Genomic DNA, 22,333 nt, shown 5'->3' with positions numbered 1-22,333 from the left:
GATGGAGTGGGGGTTAATCATCACTGTATCCCCCCACCAACATGGCCGGCCTGGCTGTGTCCTGTCTGACCACTTGGACATCATCCATACGGGGCGGGGGGTGGGGGGTGTCCCATCAATTAATAAACCAGACGCTTCTGGCTGGTTTCTGTCTGTTTTTACAAAGGTCTCTTCCTTGCCTCATTCCTTTCCTTTGGGGCTTCCCTTCTGCAAGCTGCTCACTGCTCCAGCTGCACCTGCCCATGTGCTCTTGTCCACTGTTTGTTCCCAGGGTGGCAGTGTGGCATAGAGGGCAGGTTCTGGCTCCCTAAAGCCTGGGTTTGAATCCCAGTTTCACCCCTTTCTCATGATCCCCCAGGCAAGTCATCTCACCTCCAAGTCACAGTTTTCTTCTTTGTAAACTGGGAATAATAATGAGAACTAATGAGATGACACATGTAAAAGCACTCGCACAGAACACACACATCCTGGTGCATGGTGCCTGAGATCAGGCAGACCCGGTGACTTCCCAACATCAGTAACAGGGGCTGTGACTTACTGGGTGCCTCCTGCAAGAAGGCACTCTCCTCAGCCTTCGTGCACCTTACCTCATAACCCCCTGACAAGCTCTGGGGTACATACCTTCCCAAGGGCAAGGCCAGCCCAAAAGAGAGGGGACATGGTCAGAGGTCAGGGTGTGCTGCCCGATGGAAGAACACTGCCATCCATTCTTGCCAAAAACCAAATATGACTCCAACTATGCCTTGACATATAACAGTTTGGAGGAATCACAGGGGACAGAACACCTCTCCCTGGGGAATGCATCTGCCCTTCCTCGGGGGTCGCAACAAGCCCCCAAGATCCCCCTGTACAAATGGTACCACACACAGGATGTTCTTTGCAAAAGCACGTTAAAGGGCAGGTTGTAAACTGATGCCCAGGGAATGAAAGCCAGGCCAAATTCAGCCCATACATGTGTTTTGTTTGGCTTGCAAAGTGTTTTTAAATTTTTGAGCCGACAGTAAAAAGTCAAGCGATTTCATATAAAAATCTGCATTTCCAGATTCTCCTGTAAATGTGGATAACCTGGTGTGCCAGTTTGGATATATTATGTCCCCCAGAAAAAGCTATGTTCTTTAATGCAATCTTGTGGGGGCAGACGTATTGGTGTTGATTAGGTTGATTCAGCTGAAACCTTCTGATTGTTTCCATGGAGATGTGACCCACCCAACTGTTCTTCAATGGTCCCCACTGCCCTCAGGCAAAAGACCAATTGCCCAGGGTGGCCCTAGCTTTATCTCCAGGCTCTTCTCACCACACCCAGCATGCGGCTCACAAGCATTGCTGTGTTTCCCCAGAACTCCAAGCCATCCCCTCTCTGGGCCTTTGCAGGCTGCCCCTTCTGCCTGAGTGGCGCAGGTACATAATAGGTGATTCATAAATGTTGTTTGAATGGATGTTCAGGTCAGGACACAGTCCCTGCCTTTACCAAGGGCTCCCAGGCAATGGGGGTGCAGCTCTGGGGATGTCTGCCAGGTACACGGCAGCTCAGACAAAGAACTGGGCCATATGTCTGGACTGTAACACATCTTGGCGATCACCTCTTCTGAAATGGGTTTGGCCAACGTCACAGAGGGAGAGGGCTTGGTGGAAAATCTTTCATCTCTTGCTGGCCACGTGGAGGTCACCACGGCTGTCTATTGTGGTCTATATTTAAAGCCCAGGGAGGATTTGGAGAGGGTGTGGCCTGGCTAGGCTCCCTGGTCATTTCCCAAAACAGATGTCACCCTTACTGGCCTACCTGGGTTCTGGGGTGGCCCTCTGCAGGCGGGAGAGCACACACCTTGGCGGGAGATGACGTACCTGGGCTGAGGGTAAGAGTTCCTGGCACAGTGGGTTGCTGGGAACCCCCGGTGGCCTCCTCCTCTGGGAGGAGGTGGGGGAGGCAGGGAGAAGAGGGATTTCCCCACAGGCTGGAGGCTGATCTAAGATTTGGTCAGAAGGCGGACAATGAAGCACACAGAGCTCTAGGGGATCACACTGGGTGCAGGAATGTGACATCATCGTGCATCCCAAATCCCTGACCTCACAAGGTGTTACTGTCCCAGAACAACCAGAATGAAATGCACCAAAGCCTGCAGTGGTGGCAATGGCCCAGGACGATGGTTCCTCCTAGGGTTCCCAGCCTGGCTGTGAACTCCCCACAGGGCCTGGCTGTCCTGCGCTGTAAAAGTGGTCACAACCCCTAGCTCTCTAACCCTCAGGATGTGTAGGTGAAAGCACTCAGAGGAGCAAACAGGCAGCCCAGGTTTCATAATGATAAATGCTGCCCACATAGCAGGTCCTGGGGGCTGCTCTGATATCTGTCACCCACTCCCAGGGTGCTCATTGCCCGACACCCCCAAGCCATCACCAACACCCCCAGGACCACCAATTCAAAATGGGACAGAGCCGAAGGAGAGAGGAAGAGAAGCAGAAGGGGATGAAAACAGACTGAAGTAGATATGGAGACTGCAAAGCAAAGAGTAACAGACATGGAAACGGTGAGAAAGAGAAACAGAGGTGGAAGAGATGGAGACACAGGACCTGTCCCCAGCAGAGGCCAGGCTGGTGGTAGGAGCTCTGGGCACTGACGGCCTCTCTGTCAGTGGCTGAGGCTGAGGATACAAGAGCTGCGTCCATGGGAAGGAGGGTACGATGAACCAGCAGGCCTCACAGCCTCAGCTGTGGCTGACGCGGAGGCAGCAATGTCCCACAGCTGTGCTGGGTGGGAGACACCCCCCCCCTCCCCAGTCCCTGCCTGAAAAGCTTCCATCACACCTCGAGGGCCCAGCATCCCGAGGGACCCCTGGCTCTCCCCGCTTATCTCCCCGTCACTGGTGGGTGGTCAGCCAGCTGCCAGCCCGAGCTCCTCTTAAACATTCAGGGAAGTGCCAGCTGAAAACCATCACAGAGCGGAGGGATCTGGGATGAGCTGGCCCTAAGGGGCCATTCCTTACCATAGATTTGGGAAATGTTCTCTCTCTCTCTTTCAAGATTTGGAGTCTAGATTAGGGTTTGAGTCCCTGTTTTGCCCTTTCCTAGCCTCAGTTTACCTCCCTGAGCCGTAGTTTCTCCATCAGCAAGATGGGAATAGCAATCTCATGATGATGATAACAACAACACCTGGCTCTGAGAATTCTCAAGGAGAGGATATTATAAAACAATACACAAAAGTCTCTTGTGATCAGAGGATCAGAGCAGTCCCACCTGAATGGGTGGGGCTCTGGCAGCCCACAGCTGTCCCCCACCGACCTGCCCAGGCTTGGGGACAGGTAGAGATGTTGGCCAGGAGTGGGAACTCAGGCACGCTCAGCCTCCGCTCTCACACCTGGAATGGCAGACGGAGACTCCCCCTGGCAGCTTCCAGCCAAACTCCTTCAACCAGTTCCGACAGGGAAGCAGCCCTGACCCACCCAGCCTCTCCCTGGCAAAGGCACCAGTTGCCCTGGAAACTCACCTCTGTAGCCGGTGCCGGCAAAGGTGTAGGGCTTCGGAGAGTGACGCGGTGGGCGACTGCCAATTGCCTGGTGGTCACCAGAGAGACACAGGCCAACAACACCCAGCCCTTCCTCCCCCTGGACACAGCAGGCCTGCCTGGCGCCAAGCCTGCTTCCCGGGCCATGGTGGGGCAGGAGCCAGGCGGGGGAGACAGGTCTGCAGGAAGCCCTCTGCCTGCCTGCCTGTCTACCTGTCTGAGTGGAGTCAAGCACCCGAGTGCCTAGGCCAAGTGTCACCTGCATGGCTGTCATTACACTCCCATGACGGGCAGTGCTAGGAATTCCCGCTCGGAGCAGGCCACGGGCCAGCCACAGATGAGTGGATGGAGCTCTGTCCTGAGCTGGGCCAGCAACTCTAGCTCAGACCCACTCCAGCCGGGTGGGTCCGGCTCTCTCCTCCAACACCCCAAGCCCCATCCCCACCCCCCACATGGGGGCCCAGGAATTATCACATAGTTGGCAGGGCAAGCTGGTGCGAGTGACAGCATAGAACAGGGCTGCTTAAACACAGGGCTACTTGAATGGCTGGGTAGGGAGAGGCCGAGGCTGGCGAGCCACGAGGCGGGGTGTGAGGCCCGCCAGGAGCTGTGGGAGGAAAGTAGGAGATCCCCACTTGCTCTGAGCCACCATCTCTTTCCAGAAGCCTTCTCTGACCACCTGTGGGCCTCAACTTCAGAAACTCGGGTAGCAGGATTTCAGAGCCCTTCTAGGCCCTGGCACCCAGACACAGGGTTTCGTTTTAAACCAGGGACACCAACCTCGGGTTGCCAATTTTTTATTTTGCCAAGTAAGTCAGGTAAAAAAAAAACAAACCACCAACTACCATTACCATAATTTCAGAAAAGAACCCACCAAAAATAACTAGGGAGAACATCATCAGAGAAAAGGGCAGTGATTAAATTAATACATCTAACTTGAATAAAACTCCCTACTTCGTCCCTGTTTTTCTCATTTTGTTGCAGACCAACATGGGAAGCCACTGACCGAGTCCAACACACAGATTTTACAAATGGAAAACACCAAGGCCTGGAAAGAGCAGGGCCTTTCCCAAGATCTACAGGGGCAATCCAGGACCTGTGTCTGTCCAGTAGCTCTGCAAAGACCACAGACTCTCCTAGCAGAGTCCAGAGCCAAGATCCCAAAGCCCAGAAATCCCAAGGCAAAGTCAGAGGCTGAGAGGCTGAAAGGCTGCTTCCTTCCCCTCCTGGGATCCCGGCCGGGTGGACATCCAGGTCCTGGCTATGCGTGGAGGGCAGCAGGCTGGGTGGGCAGGGTGGCAGAGGCAGGGAGGAGGGGAGGACAGCAAGGGCTACGCAGCTGCCCTGCAGGCACATCAGGCCCCCGGGCCCTGGCAGAAGTGGTCTTGGTTCAGCATCCCGCCCTGATGTGGAACCCCGCCAGCCCCTCGCTCACTGCCCTTGCCCTGCCTCTCTGAGTGTTTCACATCCTCTTCGGACAGCTTTGTGGGTGTAGAGACCCAGCTGAGCAAGCAGCTCAGGGCCTGGGAGCCGAGGCCTGGTTCCTGTCCCTACTTGGTGCTGTCCCTCTGTGGGACCTGTGAGTTCCTCCTCTCTCTGGGCCTCAGTTTCCTGATCTGTTATACCGGTAGGAGGAGGGGACGTTTCCAAACTAAAATCTCTCCCAGCCTCCAGCCCCTCCACATCTTCACCTGGAGCTCTGGACCTTGAACTCTCACCCACTGGGCTCCTGCAGAGTTTCTTTCACGGAAGAAAGAATACCAGGGATACGAATGAGGAACCCCCTGGGGTGGGAGTTCTCTAGGGGAGTGTGGGTGGGCTCCCTCTGCTGACACCACGCCAGCCCAGTGTGGCAGGAGAGGCCGCGGGACACCCACAGTGTCAGCCGGGGAAGCCCACAGTAGCACTGGCAGTTGGGGTTGGAGGGGTTGGGGGAGGTGTGCTCCAGCCGGGCCCTGCAGCAGCTACCTCACTGCCTCCTTGGTGCCCCCTTACCCCAGCAGCCAGATCATGTCTCTTCTCCACTAAAATCCCTCCGAGGGCTTCTGTCACACCCAGAAGAGAATCCCTAGTCCTCATCTGTTCCGTGAGGCTCCCCCTGCCCTGACCTCTGCCCATGCGCCCCCTGCTCATTCCCCTGCAGCCACCGTGGCCTCGATGCTGCTGCTCCAACAACGTCAAGCTTGCTCCTGCCTCAGGACCTGTGCCGCGAATCCCCTGCTCAGAATCAGGCCCTTCCCCAGTGTTCTCAGTACTCAGGTCCTCACTCAGAGTGGTCTCCTCCAGCCACGGAGATAACACAGCAACACTGTTCTGCTGTTAACCCCTGCCAACCACGCCTCTCCCCCTCCATTCACTCGGCGTATTTCCTGCTCATGCCCAGCCTCAGGGGAGTCAGGTCTTGTCCCTGGCCTCCTCCCACACAGATGACACCCAAACCCAACCTTCGAGAAACAGCAGAGCAGACCAGGCCCTGCAATCAGCCCAGGGTTCAAACCCTGACTCCTCCACTTACTCGGTGACCTTGGGCCAGTGACTTGGCACCTCTGGGCCTCAGTTTCCTCGTCTATAGAATGCACAAGGGCACTGGAGGATTCAACAAAAACTCAGCACGGGGCCTGGCTAATGGTCCCTAGTCAGGAGACGTGAGTTCTGAACATCTCACACGTTACCTGAGCTGTAGAGGCAGTGACGGGGTAACATGCCTGCCTCAGGGCCTGGCATGTAATAGACGCTCTATAAGTGTCAGCCGATACTGCTCATTTCCCGGGAGTACTGTGGCCTGGTGCCGTACCCGAGATGGCGGTCTTGGGGTCTACCTGGCACTCAGAGTGTGGGTCTTGCAACCAGATCCCAGCAGAAAACTCATAAATATTTGTTAACGTAAAAGCAGCAAATACATGGTGGAACGCTGCAAGGGAACACTGGTCCGGAGAAGGGAGTGCCCGAGAGGGCCCGGCAGGCACATCCCAGCCTCTGGTCCCCACCTTCCCTGACCTCAAGAAGTTCAGCTGCTTGGCCTCCCTGAGCCCTGGCCCCCCAACCCCTAGGCATGCGATCTGTGGGGAGACAGGTCCTGTGTGAACAATAACCCTAGGGTGTTGGGCCCGTCCGCAACCTTGTCTTCTCCCCACTGCACTGCCAGCTGTCTGGTGGTGTGGTTGCAGACAGTGCTGTGACACAGTTCAGTTTGCCACTGTGCATTTGACGGTGAGTTCTCCCAAGGCTTTAGGGACATTAGATTAAATAAACGGGTGGGTGGGGGGTGGCCTCGGCCTTTCCTGACCTTCGATTTCCTTGTCTGCAAGGTGGGACTGTTAGAAGGGATGGGAAAGGGGTTCCTGCAGGTGAACACATCGGGGGAGTGGTGTTTTAGGGGTGGAGAGAGCACTTGAAGAGACCCTTGGAAGAAATGCAGAGGAGTGGGAGCAGGGAGGGGATCAATAGGGAGCCAGGCTGCCTGTCCTGTGTGGGGTGGGTGTACTTTCTCGTCGTTGATTCAACAATTACTGAATGCCTACAAGGTCCCAGGCCCTGTGCAAGGCACCACATCTCCTTCCACAGCTCCTAAGTGTCAAACCTCAGAGGTTTCCTCTGTTCCCCTCTAATGCCCCCCTCAACCTCCTGAACCTGTTAACCCCACAATCCCACTCCCCTGGTCCAACCTCCAGCTGAGATCAGCTGGTAAAGATCTAGCCTCAGGGTCCAATCGGGTCTACTTCTTCCCGGGCCACACAGCCTGAGTCACAGACAAGCTGTCAGGGCAGGACCAGCTGCAGCCCAGAAATGCGGGAGCCAGGAGGGAGGAGGGGCCGGAGGGAGGGGAGGAGCAGGGGTGCATCCGCCCCTCCTTCCTCCCGGGTGGTCCCACAGCCGCCCGCCAGCCCTGGGGGAGAGCAGAGGCGCCTTTGTTCGATGCCGGCTGGTGTCACCACATGATGCACCACATCACTGTCACCGCCTGGAACGAAGACCAGCCACAAACAGCCGGGGCTTTGGGGGCTGGGTGTGAGGACGGCCAGGGGAGATCCACCTGTACCCGCCACCACTTGTGCCGCTTTGTGGGGCTGGGTGGACTCAGGATGGAAACGAGCACAACCACTGCTTCTGCACCTACCGTGCGTGGGTGTAACCCCTGTGAGGGCTCACAACAGCCCCGAGACAGGCTCCACTGACCCACACTTCTCCCACAGTGCTCGGCCCTGGAAAAACACACCTGCCCAGCCCCACACCAAGCACAGACGTGCCCACACCCGACTCGTGGACACACGCATAAGCAGAGACGTGCACCCACCTTCCCCTCAGCCCCAGACTCGAGAACTTTCCGGGTACAGAGGGGCATTCGTGAGGCATCTGGAAAGCCTGCTTTGTGTCCTCTCATCCTTTCCAGGCTCCCCCAGGGGACAGGTCCTGGCCCGTGAGAGGCCCATTGTTTGTAAACACTGCGTGGCTGTCGCTAGGAGCTGTGACTCAGAGCCAGAGTGGTGACTGGGACGCAGAGCTGTTTACTCAGCACGACATCCTGTGCAGGAAGCAGATAGGAAAGGCCGTGGTCCTGGCTTTGGCTCCTCTTTCCTGCCACCTCCTGACCCGACTCTGGGTCCTGCTGGGGAGACAGCCCAGCTCTCCTCCCACTTTGTTTCTGGGAACCTGAAGCCCGTGGTTAAGTCACTCAACACAGTCACTGCCAGCCTTCCACGTGCCTGGCTCTGTACCAGGGACAGTGTTACAACCGTGCACAAGACAGACCCAGCTCCCAGAGCTCGGGGGCTGGCACCATGGCTGATAGAGCCTGGAAAAGTGTAGGTCTGGGGTGCATCTCTGCCTGGCACACCCCTCCTTGGCTCTGACTGTGAGACTCCCAGGGACTGGGGGGGCACTGCAAATACCTGCCACTCCTGACTCCCGCCCCACCCCGCATGCATCACTCTTGTGGTGGGAACAAACCTCTTTTCCAAGCAACATCTGAGAAGCAGATGAAGCCCTGGTACTTAGCTGTTATAAAACTGAGAAAACTGAGGCCCAGAGAGGGCAAAAGACTTACCTGAGGTCACACACACAGCGGGTCACTGCCAAGGCTCGGTATGTACACAGTCCTGTGTGGCTCCCTTCGATACCACCCCGCCTCCCAGCCTGGTGCCTACGCCACAGTTAACAACCCACCAGCATTTCTACCATCCACTCATGTTCCAGTGTAGATATTTAATCAGCATAACCTGTGAGGTAGGTTTTGCAGGTGATTTCAGAGACAGAAGCTTAGAGACAGGACAAAACTTGCACACAGAACAGAACTCCCAACCTTGACTGACTTTGAGGCCCATGCTCCCAGCTGCTCCTGTCCACAAACTCCTGGCTTTTCACAAAAAAAAAAAGAGTCGAGGAGGAGTTTATCCTCACAGCACTCTTTGATGGGTAGGCAACTATCTCAGTTGTGCTTGGTTCAGACCAGGGCCCAGAGCTTCCAAGTGACTTGCGAAAAGTTTCCATTCCACTGCTGCTAGCTGGGGAGAGCCGGGGACCCCAGGGAACTGCACAGCCACAGGAAGCACCTGTCTAGGGGTGGGGAAGGTGGGCAGCTTGGGGAGCATGGGGGAGAGAAATGCAAAGAGGGGCCGTGCTTATTTTGGCAACTGAGGCTTGGTTCCACCGCGGGCAGGATAGAAGCTGAGCTGTCAGCTTCTCCTGCCTCTGATTCACCCACCGCAGGGCTTCCCTACACCGACTGCCCACCTGCCGGCCCCTTTCACCAGCCCAAAGAGTCCTGCGGGGTTGCCAAGAAGCTGAGGATCCGAAAATCCAGGCCCTGCTCTGGCAGGATCCAGCACTGGGAAGGGCAATAGGCAACTGAGGATGGCTGCTCCTTCCCTGCCCTGGGCCTGGCCCCACTTTTGGCTCTGCAAGCAGCCCAATGTCCACCTGTAAGGATTAGAGCAGTAACTGGGTGCTGGGGCCAGGGGTAGAGTCCAGGTTCAAATCCCTAGACTGCCACTTACTGGCTGGCAAAAGGTGGGCAGGTTACTTCTCCCTTCTGAGCCTTGGTTTCCTGGCCCATAAATGGGGGTGATATCTGCTTCAAAAAGGCTGAAGGAATAACTGAAATATTGGAAGGGAAGCACTTAGGACAGGGCCTGTTATATGCTACGTGTTCAAAATACATTACCCCAAAGAAACCGAGGATATTCTCTGTGGTGAAGAACCAGTGGTTCTCTGGGGCAGACTGATACCTTCGTAAAAGGCGATCAAAATGTCACAGCAATGTCAAGTTGCCATAAAACCTAAACAATTTTAATTTCTCTCCTTGTGTCATTGTAACAAAGTTTGCAGCCTACACTGTCCGCAGACCCCAGCGTGGCCTTGGGGCACAAGCTACACCATTCACAGTCAGCCCACACGGGCTTACTGAACACCTACCACATACCAGATACAGTTCAAATGCTGGTTACACGCCAGGGAACAAAATGGATAAAAATCATCGGCTACTGTAGTATAATAAATAAAATATCTATTTGAAGGTGAGAATGCTGTGGAAGAAGAAGATAGAATAGGGTAAGAGGGATTGGGTACGCTAGAGGTGGGCATGCTGAAATTTTAAATCAGATGGGCGAGCTGAGAAAGTTAACACATGAGTAAAGACTTGAAGGAGAAACACTAATAAGATAACTCATCTGCTGTGGGATGGTTCCATGCCCACCCCCCAAAATGAGGTTCCAAGCTCCCTGAGGGCAGCAGCCACATCTGTCCTGTTCACCCCTCCACACCCAAGTGTCCAGAATGATGCCTGGCATGCAGTAAGTTCCCATAACTGCTAATGGGGGGGATGGACAGATATACCACTCACGCAGGCACATGTGCACACCCCATCAAACGAGTGGTACTGGGGCTCAGAGGAAAGAGCCCTGGTGTTCTAAGCCTTGCTTTTTAAAATTGGAAGGGGTAGGGTGTTTGAACATAAGCTCCTCAAGAGCAGGGACTTTGTTCCCGGATGTATCGATGGCACATAGTAGGCAGTTAATAAATACTTGAAGGAACAAATGAACTCAATGGTCCTGATGTCTCCTTCTAGCTTCAAAGGTCCTGGACTCTAAAGTATTCAGGAGTTCAGGCCAAAGTGTTTCTTGTGGGGAGGATCACCAGGAAAGCTTCCTGGAGGAGGAGGGGAGGCTGGAGAAGAGCCTGAGAGATGGCAAGGAGGAAGGGCGTGGGAAGGGCAAGGCCGCCTCTGCCAACCTGCCTCCCATCAAAGTGCTTTCCAGAGGGCAAGGCTGGGAATAATAGTGGGAGGCAAGCCCAGGCAGGGGGAAGTTGGGAGGCAGGAAGGGAGCCAGGCTTTCTGGGAAGCAGGAGCCCTTTTTCTTTGAAGCAGGGGCCTGGAGGTTCCCAGAAGCCAGCCTGCCCTGGGATATCGTGAGGGGAAGTAGGTTGTCAGTTCAGCTCTGGTTTGATCCAGGGATTTTTCTCTTCCTAAGTTCCAGGCCCAATAAAAAATTCTTTGGAAATTGGCCTCTGCTCCTCAGGTAAGTAGCGGTTGCTCCGACTCTAGTATGGTTTGGCCTGGGCCAAGAAACCCCTCCCCAAAGCACAGGCCTTGGTGAAGTTGGCGGTGGGAGGAGGGATTAAGCCAAATCCAGGCCCCCGTGCCCACCAGGGTACCAGGGAAAGGGGACAAACGAGTCCTTGTGTGGGAGGCAGCCTGTCATGCGAGGAACACTGTGTCCCTGGTGCCACCACCTGCCTGCCGCCTGCCTGAGGGGCTGAGGGTCTGGAAAGCAGGGTTACCCTTTCAGAGGGGGACCTCCTGAGCCACCTGGCCTCTGGGAAGGGCCTGGGGCTCCAGATGGCTGTTGGGGGCGGGGCGGGGCAACAGGGCTCGTGCCCACTGCTCTCTTTCCCACAGTCCTTCTCCAGCAAAGACACTCCTCCAGGACAGGCGGGAGGCAATGCCTTGGGTTTCCAGGACTCTGGGGTTGAGTGATGGTTTCAGAGACACTGCCTTTGTTTCATCCACCTGTCACCTGCTGTCCTTCTGCCAACTCCCTTAGACTTTGCTCCTTCTGTGGTTTCTCCTACAGAAAAGTTGGCGCTCAAGGGCCTCTCCTCCCTGCCTCCACTTGCCCATGCCTGTGATGCCTGAAAAGGGGATGACAAATGCTTTCCTCTACTGGGACCCTATAGGAGCTGATATAGGTCTTCATGTCACTGCCTGGGCAACAAAGAGACCATGTGTGTCAGGCACTGTGCTAGGTATTTCAAAACCACAATACCTCTGTCCTCACCCATTTAACAGATGAGAAAACCAGCACTCATAGCTATTAAGGGCAGGGTCACAAACACCCAGGCCTCCTCATGGTCAAGGCTTGGACCTGGTGCTTTGAGAAATGCAAAGTGCAAACACCCACCCTTGCACACCTCATTACACACGTCCTCCCCCTCACCCAGGCACCAGCTGAGTGTCTCCACACACAGCTGTACACATCCTATCACATGTGCTCACTCAGCCACAGTTGGGCTTGTCCCGTCCAGGTGCATGCATTCCAGTGGTCACACAATCACCCACGCAGCCACAAAGTTGCTCAAACATGAACACAGTCACCCAAAGGCAGGGAGACACTCCCAAAATATGCACACACAACTCCAAGTTCACACAACAGCAGAGGCACAGCCCAGTCCTGAAGGCCCAGAAGTCCCTGGTGTACCCCCCTCTCTGCGAAAGTCTACCAGAGAATGAAGGCCACCCTAGGAGCTCCAGACCCCAGATGAGCATGCCCCCTCATGGCCTGGATGCTTGCTTCTGTGCCCCACTCCCCACTCCCCGGTGCCCACGCTGGGCCTGCTCCTGGCAGGGCAGTTGAGAGGAGGAGGCTTGTGCTCTGTGCAGGGATTTCCTGGTCTCACAAAGCTGGGAAGGGAAACTCCTCTTGAAACCCCACAGAATCGCAACAGCTGTGAGGGGGAAGAAGGGACCGAGCAGGGCAGATGGGTAGGCTGGATACTGCTTGCCTGCCCCCTCCTCTCCTGTCCTATTCTCTTCCTCCTGAAGCCACTGCAGCCTGAACTCACAGCTGCTCCAGTTGCCTCTCTGGCCATCCAGGGCTTCAGATCAAGTGACTACCTCAACCTTAAACTGCAATCCTGAGCAACCAAAAGTCAAAAAGGGCAACCCCAGGTGACCTCCAGGTCAGTGCACCCTGTGTGGGGGGAGGAAGAGCCTGGAACCTGGCCTCATTTAGGAAGAATATCCAGGTGGGGCTTGCCATATGGGCTGAGCAATTTACTCAACTTCTCTTGGCCCCTATTTCCCCACCTGTGGCATTAACTCAGGGCAAGTAGGTGCCTCTGCCTCCCTGCCTTGTGCCCTAGCTCCCCATGGGCAGTAAATGCTGCCCAACTTCACATAATGGCCATTTGCCGTTGGGAAGGGTGGCAGGCAACAGACATTTCCTAACATCTGCTGAAGGCTTGCTTGTGCCAAGAACCATGCTAGGTGCTTTAGGAACATTTCCACACCTTTACATCCAGTGGAGTCCACAGATAAGGCAACTCAGTCTTGGAGGAGTTAAGCAACCTACCTGCCTGGGGCCATACAAGTCAACATCAAAGCCAAGATTCCAACCCAGATGCCAGACTTCTTTCTTCTCCTTGACCCTTAGACAATCCTGACCTCCCGCATGCTGACTGTCACCACCTCCTGACCTTGCACTGGCCCACCCCACTAGGGCTCAGCCCTCTAGGTGAGATGATCACAATGATCACGATGGAGCTGGGCTTTCCCCCTCTCCCTCAGGCCACAGCCCAGCCAGGTGGGGGTGGGATGGGGCAAAAATCCCCTGACAATCCCCTCTCCCCAACACACATTCTCACCCTCCTATTTTTGAGCTGGACAGTTTCAGGTAAGGGCCTGACTCCCCACCCCCAGTCTCCTGGAACAGACACTCTAGTGCCAAGGTGGAGTCCCAAGAGGGTGCGGGTGGGAGGGGTAGCTAAGTTCTGGGACTCAGGGCCACTCACTGGCCAAAGGTCCTTTGTTGCAACTGAACAGGACCATACACTCCCTGCTCCCATCTGGTACACACAAGTCAGGTGTGCACATCTGGATTCTCAGGTGGTATCTGAAAAGAGACCCTGTGCCCCTTCCAGGGTAACCAATTTTGGATCACAACCCAGAAGGGTGGCCTCCAGGCCCAGGGCAGACCTCTCCCTCTCTTATCCTGCTATGTTGGACTGAGCAGTCTCCATGCCATTAATTATGCACCCACAGGACAGGGAGAATAGACCAAAGCTGCCAAAGGAGCAGAGGGTGGGGGTGTCCTCAGTGTCAGCGGCAACGAGGTGGAGGGGACTGCGTCCCCCTTTTTGTTCCTTCCCGCATCTGTGGCCTCCTGCCCCTCGTCTCTGCAGGGCTGGGGCTGCAGAGACCCTGGCCTGAGCCGTGCCCTCTCACCTCATCCGCTTGCACGCTCACAGGGACGTCCAGCATGAACACAGGCATGGGCTGCACCAGTGCCTCGGGGACGCAGAACGCCGCTGCGCGGCCGCCCGCCCCTCCCAGGGCCTGGCGCCCAGCGCTGGGGGCAGGGCCGGCAGCGGGAAGCTGCCCGACCCCGCTGGGCGCCAAGCCCGCAGCTCCCCGCAAGGCCCCTGCCGCGCCCCGCCCCCGCCCGGGGGGGAAACCCGCCATGGCCGCGGGGCCATTGTCTGCACCGCCTCCGCCCCGCCCCCTCCTCTGGCGGCGCCCGACCCCGGGGCGCCGAATTAGCCTGAACCCCGCCGCAGTCCCCGCAGATCGAACACAGCTGCCAGCGACTGGGCACGCACGACGGACCGGCACAGGAGAGAGCGTCCACCCCCCACCCTCCCCAAACACACACACCCTTTTCCTCCCTCCCTGTCTGACAGGGCGACTGAGGCCCAGAGACGTGAGGCTATGGCCCAAGGTCACACAATGAGTAAATGGTACAGGTCCCACTAGAACCCAGGCTCCCTGAGGGCACCCAGAAACCCCTCCTGGAAGGGGGCAGGGGGGCCCCAACAGACAGCCCCTCATGGCCCTCCCCAAAGAGAACTTCTGAGAGCAACTGAGCCTCATTCCCTCCCTCCCTCCTTTCCAAAGTCCAACCTGCCTCACAGTCCGGGCCCCCACCTGCCCTCTCTCCCCCATTCCACCAAATGTGTCCTTTCCTGGTGTCTGGGGCTCCACCATTTTGCTCCCTCCCTGGCTGGACGCAGCTCTCATCTGCTTAGCCGCTCTCTGCAGTGCCCAGCACCGGGGCCCACACTGAAGCAGCCACTAAGGGGGTCCAGTTTCCTTGAATCCTAACTACACCCTGGAGGTTCATATTGTTCTCATAGCTGGGGAAACAAGGGAGGATCAGAGGGGTTTAGCACCTGTTCTAGTTCACCCAGTAATAAGCATGGAGCTGGGATTCAAACCCAGGTGTCCATCTGCAAAGCCTTAACTGGGATGCCATCTGCATCCACCTGAGTACCTGGGGCTTGACCACCAAGATCAAAGCAGACAAGTAGGGGAGGAAGGGCACAGGCTGACCTGTCCTGGCCTCCTGCCCTCTCACTCCAAGGTCCCAGTAGGTGGCATAATTCACAGGGCAATGCTTATACACTGAATGATGAACACACAGGCAGAGGGGTAGATGGGGCCACAGATGGGGAAACTGAGGTCAGCAAGAAGGGACTTGCCAAGGTCACACAGCTTGTCAGTTCAAAGCTGGCTCAGAACTGCAGTCTCCTATTCCAGAGGTTTTACCCACCCCAGCCATACCCTGCCCCTACCACTCTGCCCAGAGCCAAGGGAGTGGAATGATGGCTGCAGGGTTCAGGGATGTGAAGCACAAGGCACTATGCCTGTCCCCTCCCACTATACCCTCTGACCCCACATTCTCTGACATTTTGCTGAAAAGTGTCACTCAGGCATCCAGGAAATGGCCTCTATTGCTAGGGGATTGCCCGGTGCCAGGTGGTTGGTAGGATGGAGTGGTGGGGAGGGGAGAGGAAATGTAGGAGTGGGCTGGGGTTTCCCTCAGGAAGGATCTAGGGGGTGGCAGATGCTAGGCCCTGGCAGGGTGGGGGTGGGGGAATCAACCACAAGGAGTCTGGGGAACTAATGTGGCAGCTAACGTCCACATATAGGCTATCGGAAAGCACCGTCCCAGAGCCTTCCGCACGCAAGTATTTTGGGGGCCCTGAAGTTGCTATGCAACTACTCCGGGTTGCCATGGGAACCCTCCCTTCTTCTGGGGATTGTCATTTTTAGGAGGCTGCAGCAAAGCTTCCCAGACCCTTTCCTCTCCACCCCCTCATCCTGGCTTGGCCACCTTGGGCCTGCCCTGGGAAGGTACATTGAGGTTTCATAAGCTGCCACCCCCACCCCCCCCAGCTGCAGGAACCTACCCAGGCCCGGCCCTAAGGGCTCAGTCCCCTATTCCCCACCTCTCCCTGGAAAGAGTCAGGGAGAAGAATATTTGAGGTTCAAAAACCAAGAAACACCCCAAAAATGCAGAGACTGGTGTACAAGTCTTTCATTAAGGCAGAGAGAGGACAAAAGGGCTCATCAGTTCTGTTTACATCTTCACTCTCACCCTTAACCTCCACCTTGGGGCCACCCAGCCCAGCCCAGCCCATTGGAAACCCGCTGAAGGAATGCAGTCCCAACACTCGTGCCCAGCTCCTCCCAGGCTTGTCTGCACACATGAACGTGCTCCTGCCAACCTCTACCATTAACTAGCTGTGGGAGTCACGTCAGCTTCCAGTGCCTCAGTTTCCCCACACATAAGAGAGGGAGGCAGTGGTCCCGATCTCACAGGGTGCTGAGTAGATGCAATGCGATGAGATATTGGAGGCTGAGCACCAGGCACAAGGCCAGGCACATGGCAGGTGCTACATGCTGATTGTCATTACCAGGCACCTCTTGCCCCCCGCCCCCCACCCCCAAGCACAAGGACAGAAGTTTGTGAGTGGCCTAACAGGGACTCTGCAGAGCAGGGCCCCAAAGCTGGAGTGGTGACAGGGACTCACCTCAACCACACCACAACTGAAAACCAGGTTCCCAGGCTCCCAGCCCAGTGCCTTTTCTATAATACCTGCTGCCCTCTCACATCCCTGATGTCCGCCTTCCTTCTCTACTGACTCATCCACCCCCTGGGAAAGCACTGGGCCGGACACGTGGTAGCCTTTGATATATCTCTATTGTATGAATCAACCAGTGAACTGGCTATCAAGGACCAGCGGCCCTGGGGCGGGGATGGAGGTAGGGGGTTGTTCCCAGAAGCTCAGGACAGAAGGCACCTCGTGGGGTTCAGAAGCACTCAGGGGACCACAGTAGAAATGGCCACTGTTCCCTAGATCAGAGCCGCACTAAGCACTTTGTTCCATCTCACTGATGTCTCACATGAGCCCACCCCACAGGAGAGGATCCTGGGGTCCCTGCTTTTCAGCTCCAGACTGCCCCTTCTCTCGTCTTTGTATATCAAAAGACAAGTCTAAGAGGACAAGGCTGAACCCCACCAAATATATAGCAATGGTGGAGCTCCAAGCATCTCCAAGCTTCTCATGGCAAGTCTCTTTGGGGAAAGGACACCTCAAGTTATGACCTGTACAGACAGCCCACCCATCCCTACAGCTGCCTCTCATGTGACCGCCCCCACCCCCAGACCTGGGACCCACAGTCTGCCCTGCAGTAACGGCAGAGTTGTTTTGAAACCACAGTGTAATCATAGCTGAAAGGGCCCTTGAAATCACTGAGAAGAGCCATCTCAGTTCCCAGGTAAAGAGTGAAATGCAAACTTCTGACCTCTGTGCGTCTGGCCCTTGCCTCCCCAGTGTCCTCTACCGCTCTCCCATGTTTTTCTCTTCATTCCTCCATGTGCTCCTCTTTGTTGTTCAGGTCACCTCCTCTAGGAGGCTTCCTGCGCTGCAATCCAACGTTGCCACCGAGTCACTATCCCATGGCCCCACCCTGTTTTATTTTACCCAGAGCATGTATCACTCTTGAAATGACTGCTCTTTGGTCTGTTTACAGTTGAGGGTGGTCTCCTCTCCTTGCAACTAGAAGCTGATAGTTTGTCTTTCTTCTCCTCTGCTGAAGCCTGTGGTAACAGCAGGGCCTGCCTGGCACATAGTAAGTGCTCAATGCAGTGTGGGGCATGTCCACAAAGGAGGCCACAGTGCCACCTCTTGGTGCTGCCACCAGAACACAACAACCAAGGAAAGCCTAGCTCTTCCTGCCTGGATGCCTCCCAGACTCCACTCACAGCCCATACCCCTAGCTGGGAACCGAGTTCCCTGGGACAGTCTCGGATCCCAACAGCTCTCCCCTAGTCCTGTGGGCACCGGGAACTTGGTCTTTGGAAAGAGAATCACTCCAACAACCCCCACTAGACCAACCCCCACTTCTGCTACCCTAGACAAGTGTACGCAATCCAATATCCCAAGGAGAGCCCCAGGAACCAGTGACGAAGAGAACAACCTGAGGTAGTGAGGCTGGAGCTCAGGGCAGTGCTCAATAGCTGCTACCCTGAATCATCATCTTCATCTTCATCATTACACCTGCCCTCCGCACATCAACCCACACCACAGAACACCTCCTTCAGGAATCATTCTCCGCCCTATCCCCATCTCTGCTAATACTCAACTGAACACCATCTCATCCCATGGCGGCTTTCAGGAGTGTCCTTACTGCCCTCCCACCCCCATTACTGAGGCAGGAACCAACTGTTAAGGTTCTTTACCTCTCCTACCCACAATCCATGTGCCAATGGAATAAATGAACAGATTCTCTCCTCTGCCACTTCATATTCAGAGGTTTGTAAAAATCAAGGGACAGCAGTACTTGGGGTGGAGCGAATCAGGGAGAGTGAGGGCAGGTGAGGAGGATGCCCCAAGGCAGGGGCTGCCAGGTGCTGATAGGGACAACCAACCATTTCATTTCCATATTCCAGGCCTCTCCCAGGCTCAGAAAGGTAAAGCCTCTCCGCAAGGAGAGGTTGGGAGATGCCCAGGAGGGACGACATGGTGTTATTTGGCAACCAACTTTGTTGGGCTCTATCACCTGCCCCTACCTAGGCCCCCTCCTCAGACAAGACCTCCCCAAAAGTCCCTCTGACTGCTGAATGCTCACCCTCCTCCCCCATTCCATCGCTATAGCTGTACAACATGACGCCAACACGGTCCTCCCCCACAGTCCCTGGGGAAGGCCTGGGTGCAGCCTGGGCCCCAGCTTGGAGGAGACAGAGCAGGGTTCAGACCTGGATCATCCCTCTAACCTGTTCTAGGACTATGGACAAGTCACTGGGCCTCTCAAGGCCTCCCCAGTCTCATTCTAGCATCTTATTACTTAGGAACATCAAGAGATATATGTGAGATAATACCTATAAAATCTGTTGGCAAGTCTTGTGCAGCTAATGCACAAACAGAGATGGAAGAATGACAAGAAGAGGTGAGAAGCAGCATGGAGTACAACTCAAGACAGGGCTGGTTTCTGGTGGTGTGATCCTGGGAAAGTCACTTCCTCTCTTGAACTCATTTCCCAGTCTGCACCAGGAAGGGGGTTGATAATAAATGAAAGTCAGGTATTGTCACCTCTGACATGAAACCCTTCAATGGCTTTGCATTATATACAGAATTAGACCCCAGTGCCTCAGCTCGGCGTCAGTGGTGGACAGCCTCCATGATGGCGACCAATGATCCCCTCCTCTGATATACACATTCTTGAGTAAACCCCTCCCTTCAGCTTAGTGACTTGCTTCTACCGAACAGAATACAGTAAAAGTGATGGATGCCACTCCTAAGATATGGTTACAAAAAGTCCATGACTTCCATCTCGTTTGCTCTCTTCTCACTCTTGGGATGCAAGGTGCAATGCCATGAACTGCCCTCTGGACAGACCCACTTGGCAAAGTGAGGGAGGCTGCTGGTCAGTAGAGAGGAACGAGGGCCCTCCGTCCAACACCTCACAAGAAATTGAATCCTGTCAATAACACATGAGTTTTGAAGCAGATCCTATCCCTCAGCTGAGCCTCAGTTGAGAATGCAGCCCCAGCCTCCTGAGAGACCTTGAGGCAGAGGCACCCAGAGAAGCTGTGCTAGATTCCTGATCTACAGAAAACTGGGAGATAATGAATGTTTGTTGTTTTAAGCCGCTAAAGTTTGGGGCAATGTTGTTGTCACATAGTAACAGGTAACTAATACAATCTTCCGGGCTCCTGCTCCCCTCCCAAGCCTGTTCCGCCCACACCAGCCACCTTTCTAATCTCCTCTCTGGCCAAGCTCCCTCTGCCTCCGACTCTGCCCCCATTGTGCCTTCTCCCAGGCACCGCTTCCTAGACCTCTGCAGGGCTGGCTCCCTCCCATCATTATGGTCACAGCGTAAGTGTCACCTCAGTGTGTTCTTCTGGACCCTCCCTCTTAGTGGTCCCAGAGCCCTCTTCGCGATGCCCTGCTTGGTTTTCACTATAGTGCTTGCTCTTTTCTTTCACTTGTATTTGCTTTTATGCTTTTGTTCATCTCCCCTTCCAGACTGTGAGCTTCTGGTGGGCAAGGGCCACATAAGTTCTTTTCAGTGCCACACCCACAGGTCAAACAGCACCTGACAAAACGTGAGCTTTCAGGACACAATTGCTGAATGAATAAATGAGATAATCTTGGAGCCCCCCTTCCCGCCTCTGACCAGCTCAGATTGTGGAGATGGATGCTAATAATAAGAGGTTCAAGTTTGGTCTGAGGCAGGGGCTCCAGCCGCTCCAGCAAAGGACAGTGGGCACCACTGGCAGAAGAGGCTGCCCGCCCCCTGGTGACCAGCGCCAGGACTGCATCCCCGGGAAGGAAAACCACAAAACAAAACACACACCTTTGTTCCGGTGTCGTCAAGGCAGCGGGTCTCTCTGGCCCCAACGGAGCAAAGGAGCGGGACCTGCAGGCTCCACCAGGGGAGCAAGGCACCTCGGAGGCCTCTCTTGGCCCCCCTCTTTGCCTCCACTGGCACTGGGGTGTCCATATCACTCATAAAGTATCTTCACAATAGCCAGGCAATGATTCCAGTCCCACCAAATGAAGATCCTGAGCCTCAACAAGGACTCATCTTGCCCCCAGACCCTGGACTTGTGATCTAGCACACTGCCATGTTCTGTTCTACCCCAATTCCTCAGCCTATGACCCCCAAGCCTCTCTCTGCTTGGGAAATTAAAACAAGGTCGAGCACAGCAGTGGGTCACTGATAGAGAATCAAGGCCAAAAGACACATCTCTGTGCCAGTGGAATGCCTGAACCCCTGAGGTCACCCATTCCAAACACCCCAATTTACAGAGGAGGAAACCGAGACCTTCTCTCCTGTAGCCACTCCCTGGGGAGGAGGACATGGGGATGGCCCTGGCCCAGGTGGACCCCTGGAAACCTTGGGGGATACCCCTGCCCATCAGCTTGTCATCCCCCACCACGCGATGGGTCCATAGACATGTTGCTAAGAGACTGGATGCCACTGCCCCATGGCAGAGCTGCCTCCAGCCTCTTCTTTTTATCTTGTCACTTCTCTGGTTTCAGCCCCTCCTCTGACCACCACCACCCCACCCCGATCTCCACCTGTGAAATCAGCGTGTGTGTGTGTGTGTGTGTGTGTGTGTGTGTGTGTGTGTATTCTCACTCTTGTGAGCATGTGGGAATGCTCAGAGGAAAACGGCCTCACCTGGAAAAGAGCTGCGCAGGAGTCTCCCAGGATCTAAGGGGCTCTTATTCCCAAAGCAAACCCTATGGGAGAGGGCTGAGCCCTGGCGTAGGAGCTCGGTACCCTACCTTATCCTCTGGACTCTGCCCAATTCATGTGCCCGGGGCCAGCTGCCTCTCTCTGGACTTCAGTTTCCCGACTGCACAATACGGGCGCCAAGCATGTGGTCCTTCCCCTACCTCCGACGGCAGAGAGCTCGGTCCGGGCTGGGCAAGATACTTACCTGGTAATCTACCATCATCCTCAGCCTCCGCAGCTCATCGCCGGCCCAAGGGAGGGGCCCCTGGCTCTCAGCGGCCGTTCGCCTCGGCCCGCGCGCGGCGCAGGGGGGCGCCCGGCTGCTGGACTCATGGCGCGGCCTCCCGCCCTGGCCGGGCCCGGGGCTCAGAGCCCCTCGTTGCCGCCTGAGCCGCCACCGTTCGCAGACCCAATCCCATTGTCTGCGCCTCGCAGCAGGCCGCTCGGGCCCCACCACTCGCTTCCGCCCGGGCTCCGCGGGTGGGCGGGGAGAGCCACGGCCCCGCCCAGGCCCCGCCCCAGCCCGTCTGGCAGGTGCTAGAGACGGGCCTCGCGGCGCGGGCTCCGGGATGCGGCCTGAGCAGCGCGCACGAGCCTCCCCGACGCAGGTAGACCCTAGTGGCCACCGCGGGTGGGGCAACCAGGCCTCGTGGCCACAGGCGGGCGCGCCTACGCGGTCCTTACGGGCCCGCGGGCAGTACGTGGACTGGAGCCCCGCCTCACTGTGCGCGCACGCGCACCGCACCGCCCGCGCTGGCCAATCCCACGGAATTCCCCTGCCCCCCGCGGCTGCCCTCTCAGTGCCCGCCAGCCACCTGGGGCTCCGGGGCCACGCCCCACACAGCCAGTGGGGAGTCCCCGGGAGCTGGGCTGGGTGGGCGTGGACGGCCTGGAGAAGCCCGAGCCACCGAATTTTCCTCCTCCCCCACCTCGCCGCCCTGGTCTCTGGATGCCACCTGCAGGGGCTGGGGTCGGGGCAGACTTGGATGCAGACAGAGGCCATCGAGTCCGGGCAGGGGAGAGGGCCAGAGAATCTGAGGGCCAGCCTCTGTAGCTGAGCCCAGGCTGGCGTGAGAGGGGCAGGAAGGAAGCCT

The 22,333-nt window shown here is 56.1% G+C and overlaps 1 protein-coding gene across 2 annotated transcripts in view; it reads right to left on the bottom strand.

The window, feature by feature from the left end:
- RALGDS (ral guanine nucleotide dissociation stimulator) overlaps nucleotides 1–22,165 on the bottom strand; it is a 49,000-nt gene extending 26,835 nt beyond the window's left edge. Inside the window, exon 1 of one of the 2 annotated variants that reach the window (XM_037798488.1) lies at nucleotides 21,445–22,165. In XM_037798488.1, the coding sequence (XP_037654416.1) occupies nucleotides 21,445–21,462 (18 nt within the window). In that variant the 5' untranslated portion in view covers nucleotides 21,463–22,165. Of the gene's footprint in view, nucleotides 1–13,934; nucleotides 14,079–21,444 lie in introns of those variants that run through there. The other variant, XM_037798489.1, reaches the window with a different exon arrangement.
- Nucleotides 22,166–22,333: the final 168 nt, after the last annotated feature.

The sequence above is a fragment of the Choloepus didactylus genome, chromosome 10 (genome assembly GCF_015220235.1).
Source record: "Choloepus didactylus isolate mChoDid1 chromosome 10, mChoDid1.pri, whole genome shotgun sequence".
NCBI lineage: Eukaryota > Metazoa > Chordata > Mammalia > Pilosa > Megalonychidae > Choloepus > Choloepus didactylus.
This window is presented reverse-complemented; position numbering and strand designations above follow the sequence as displayed.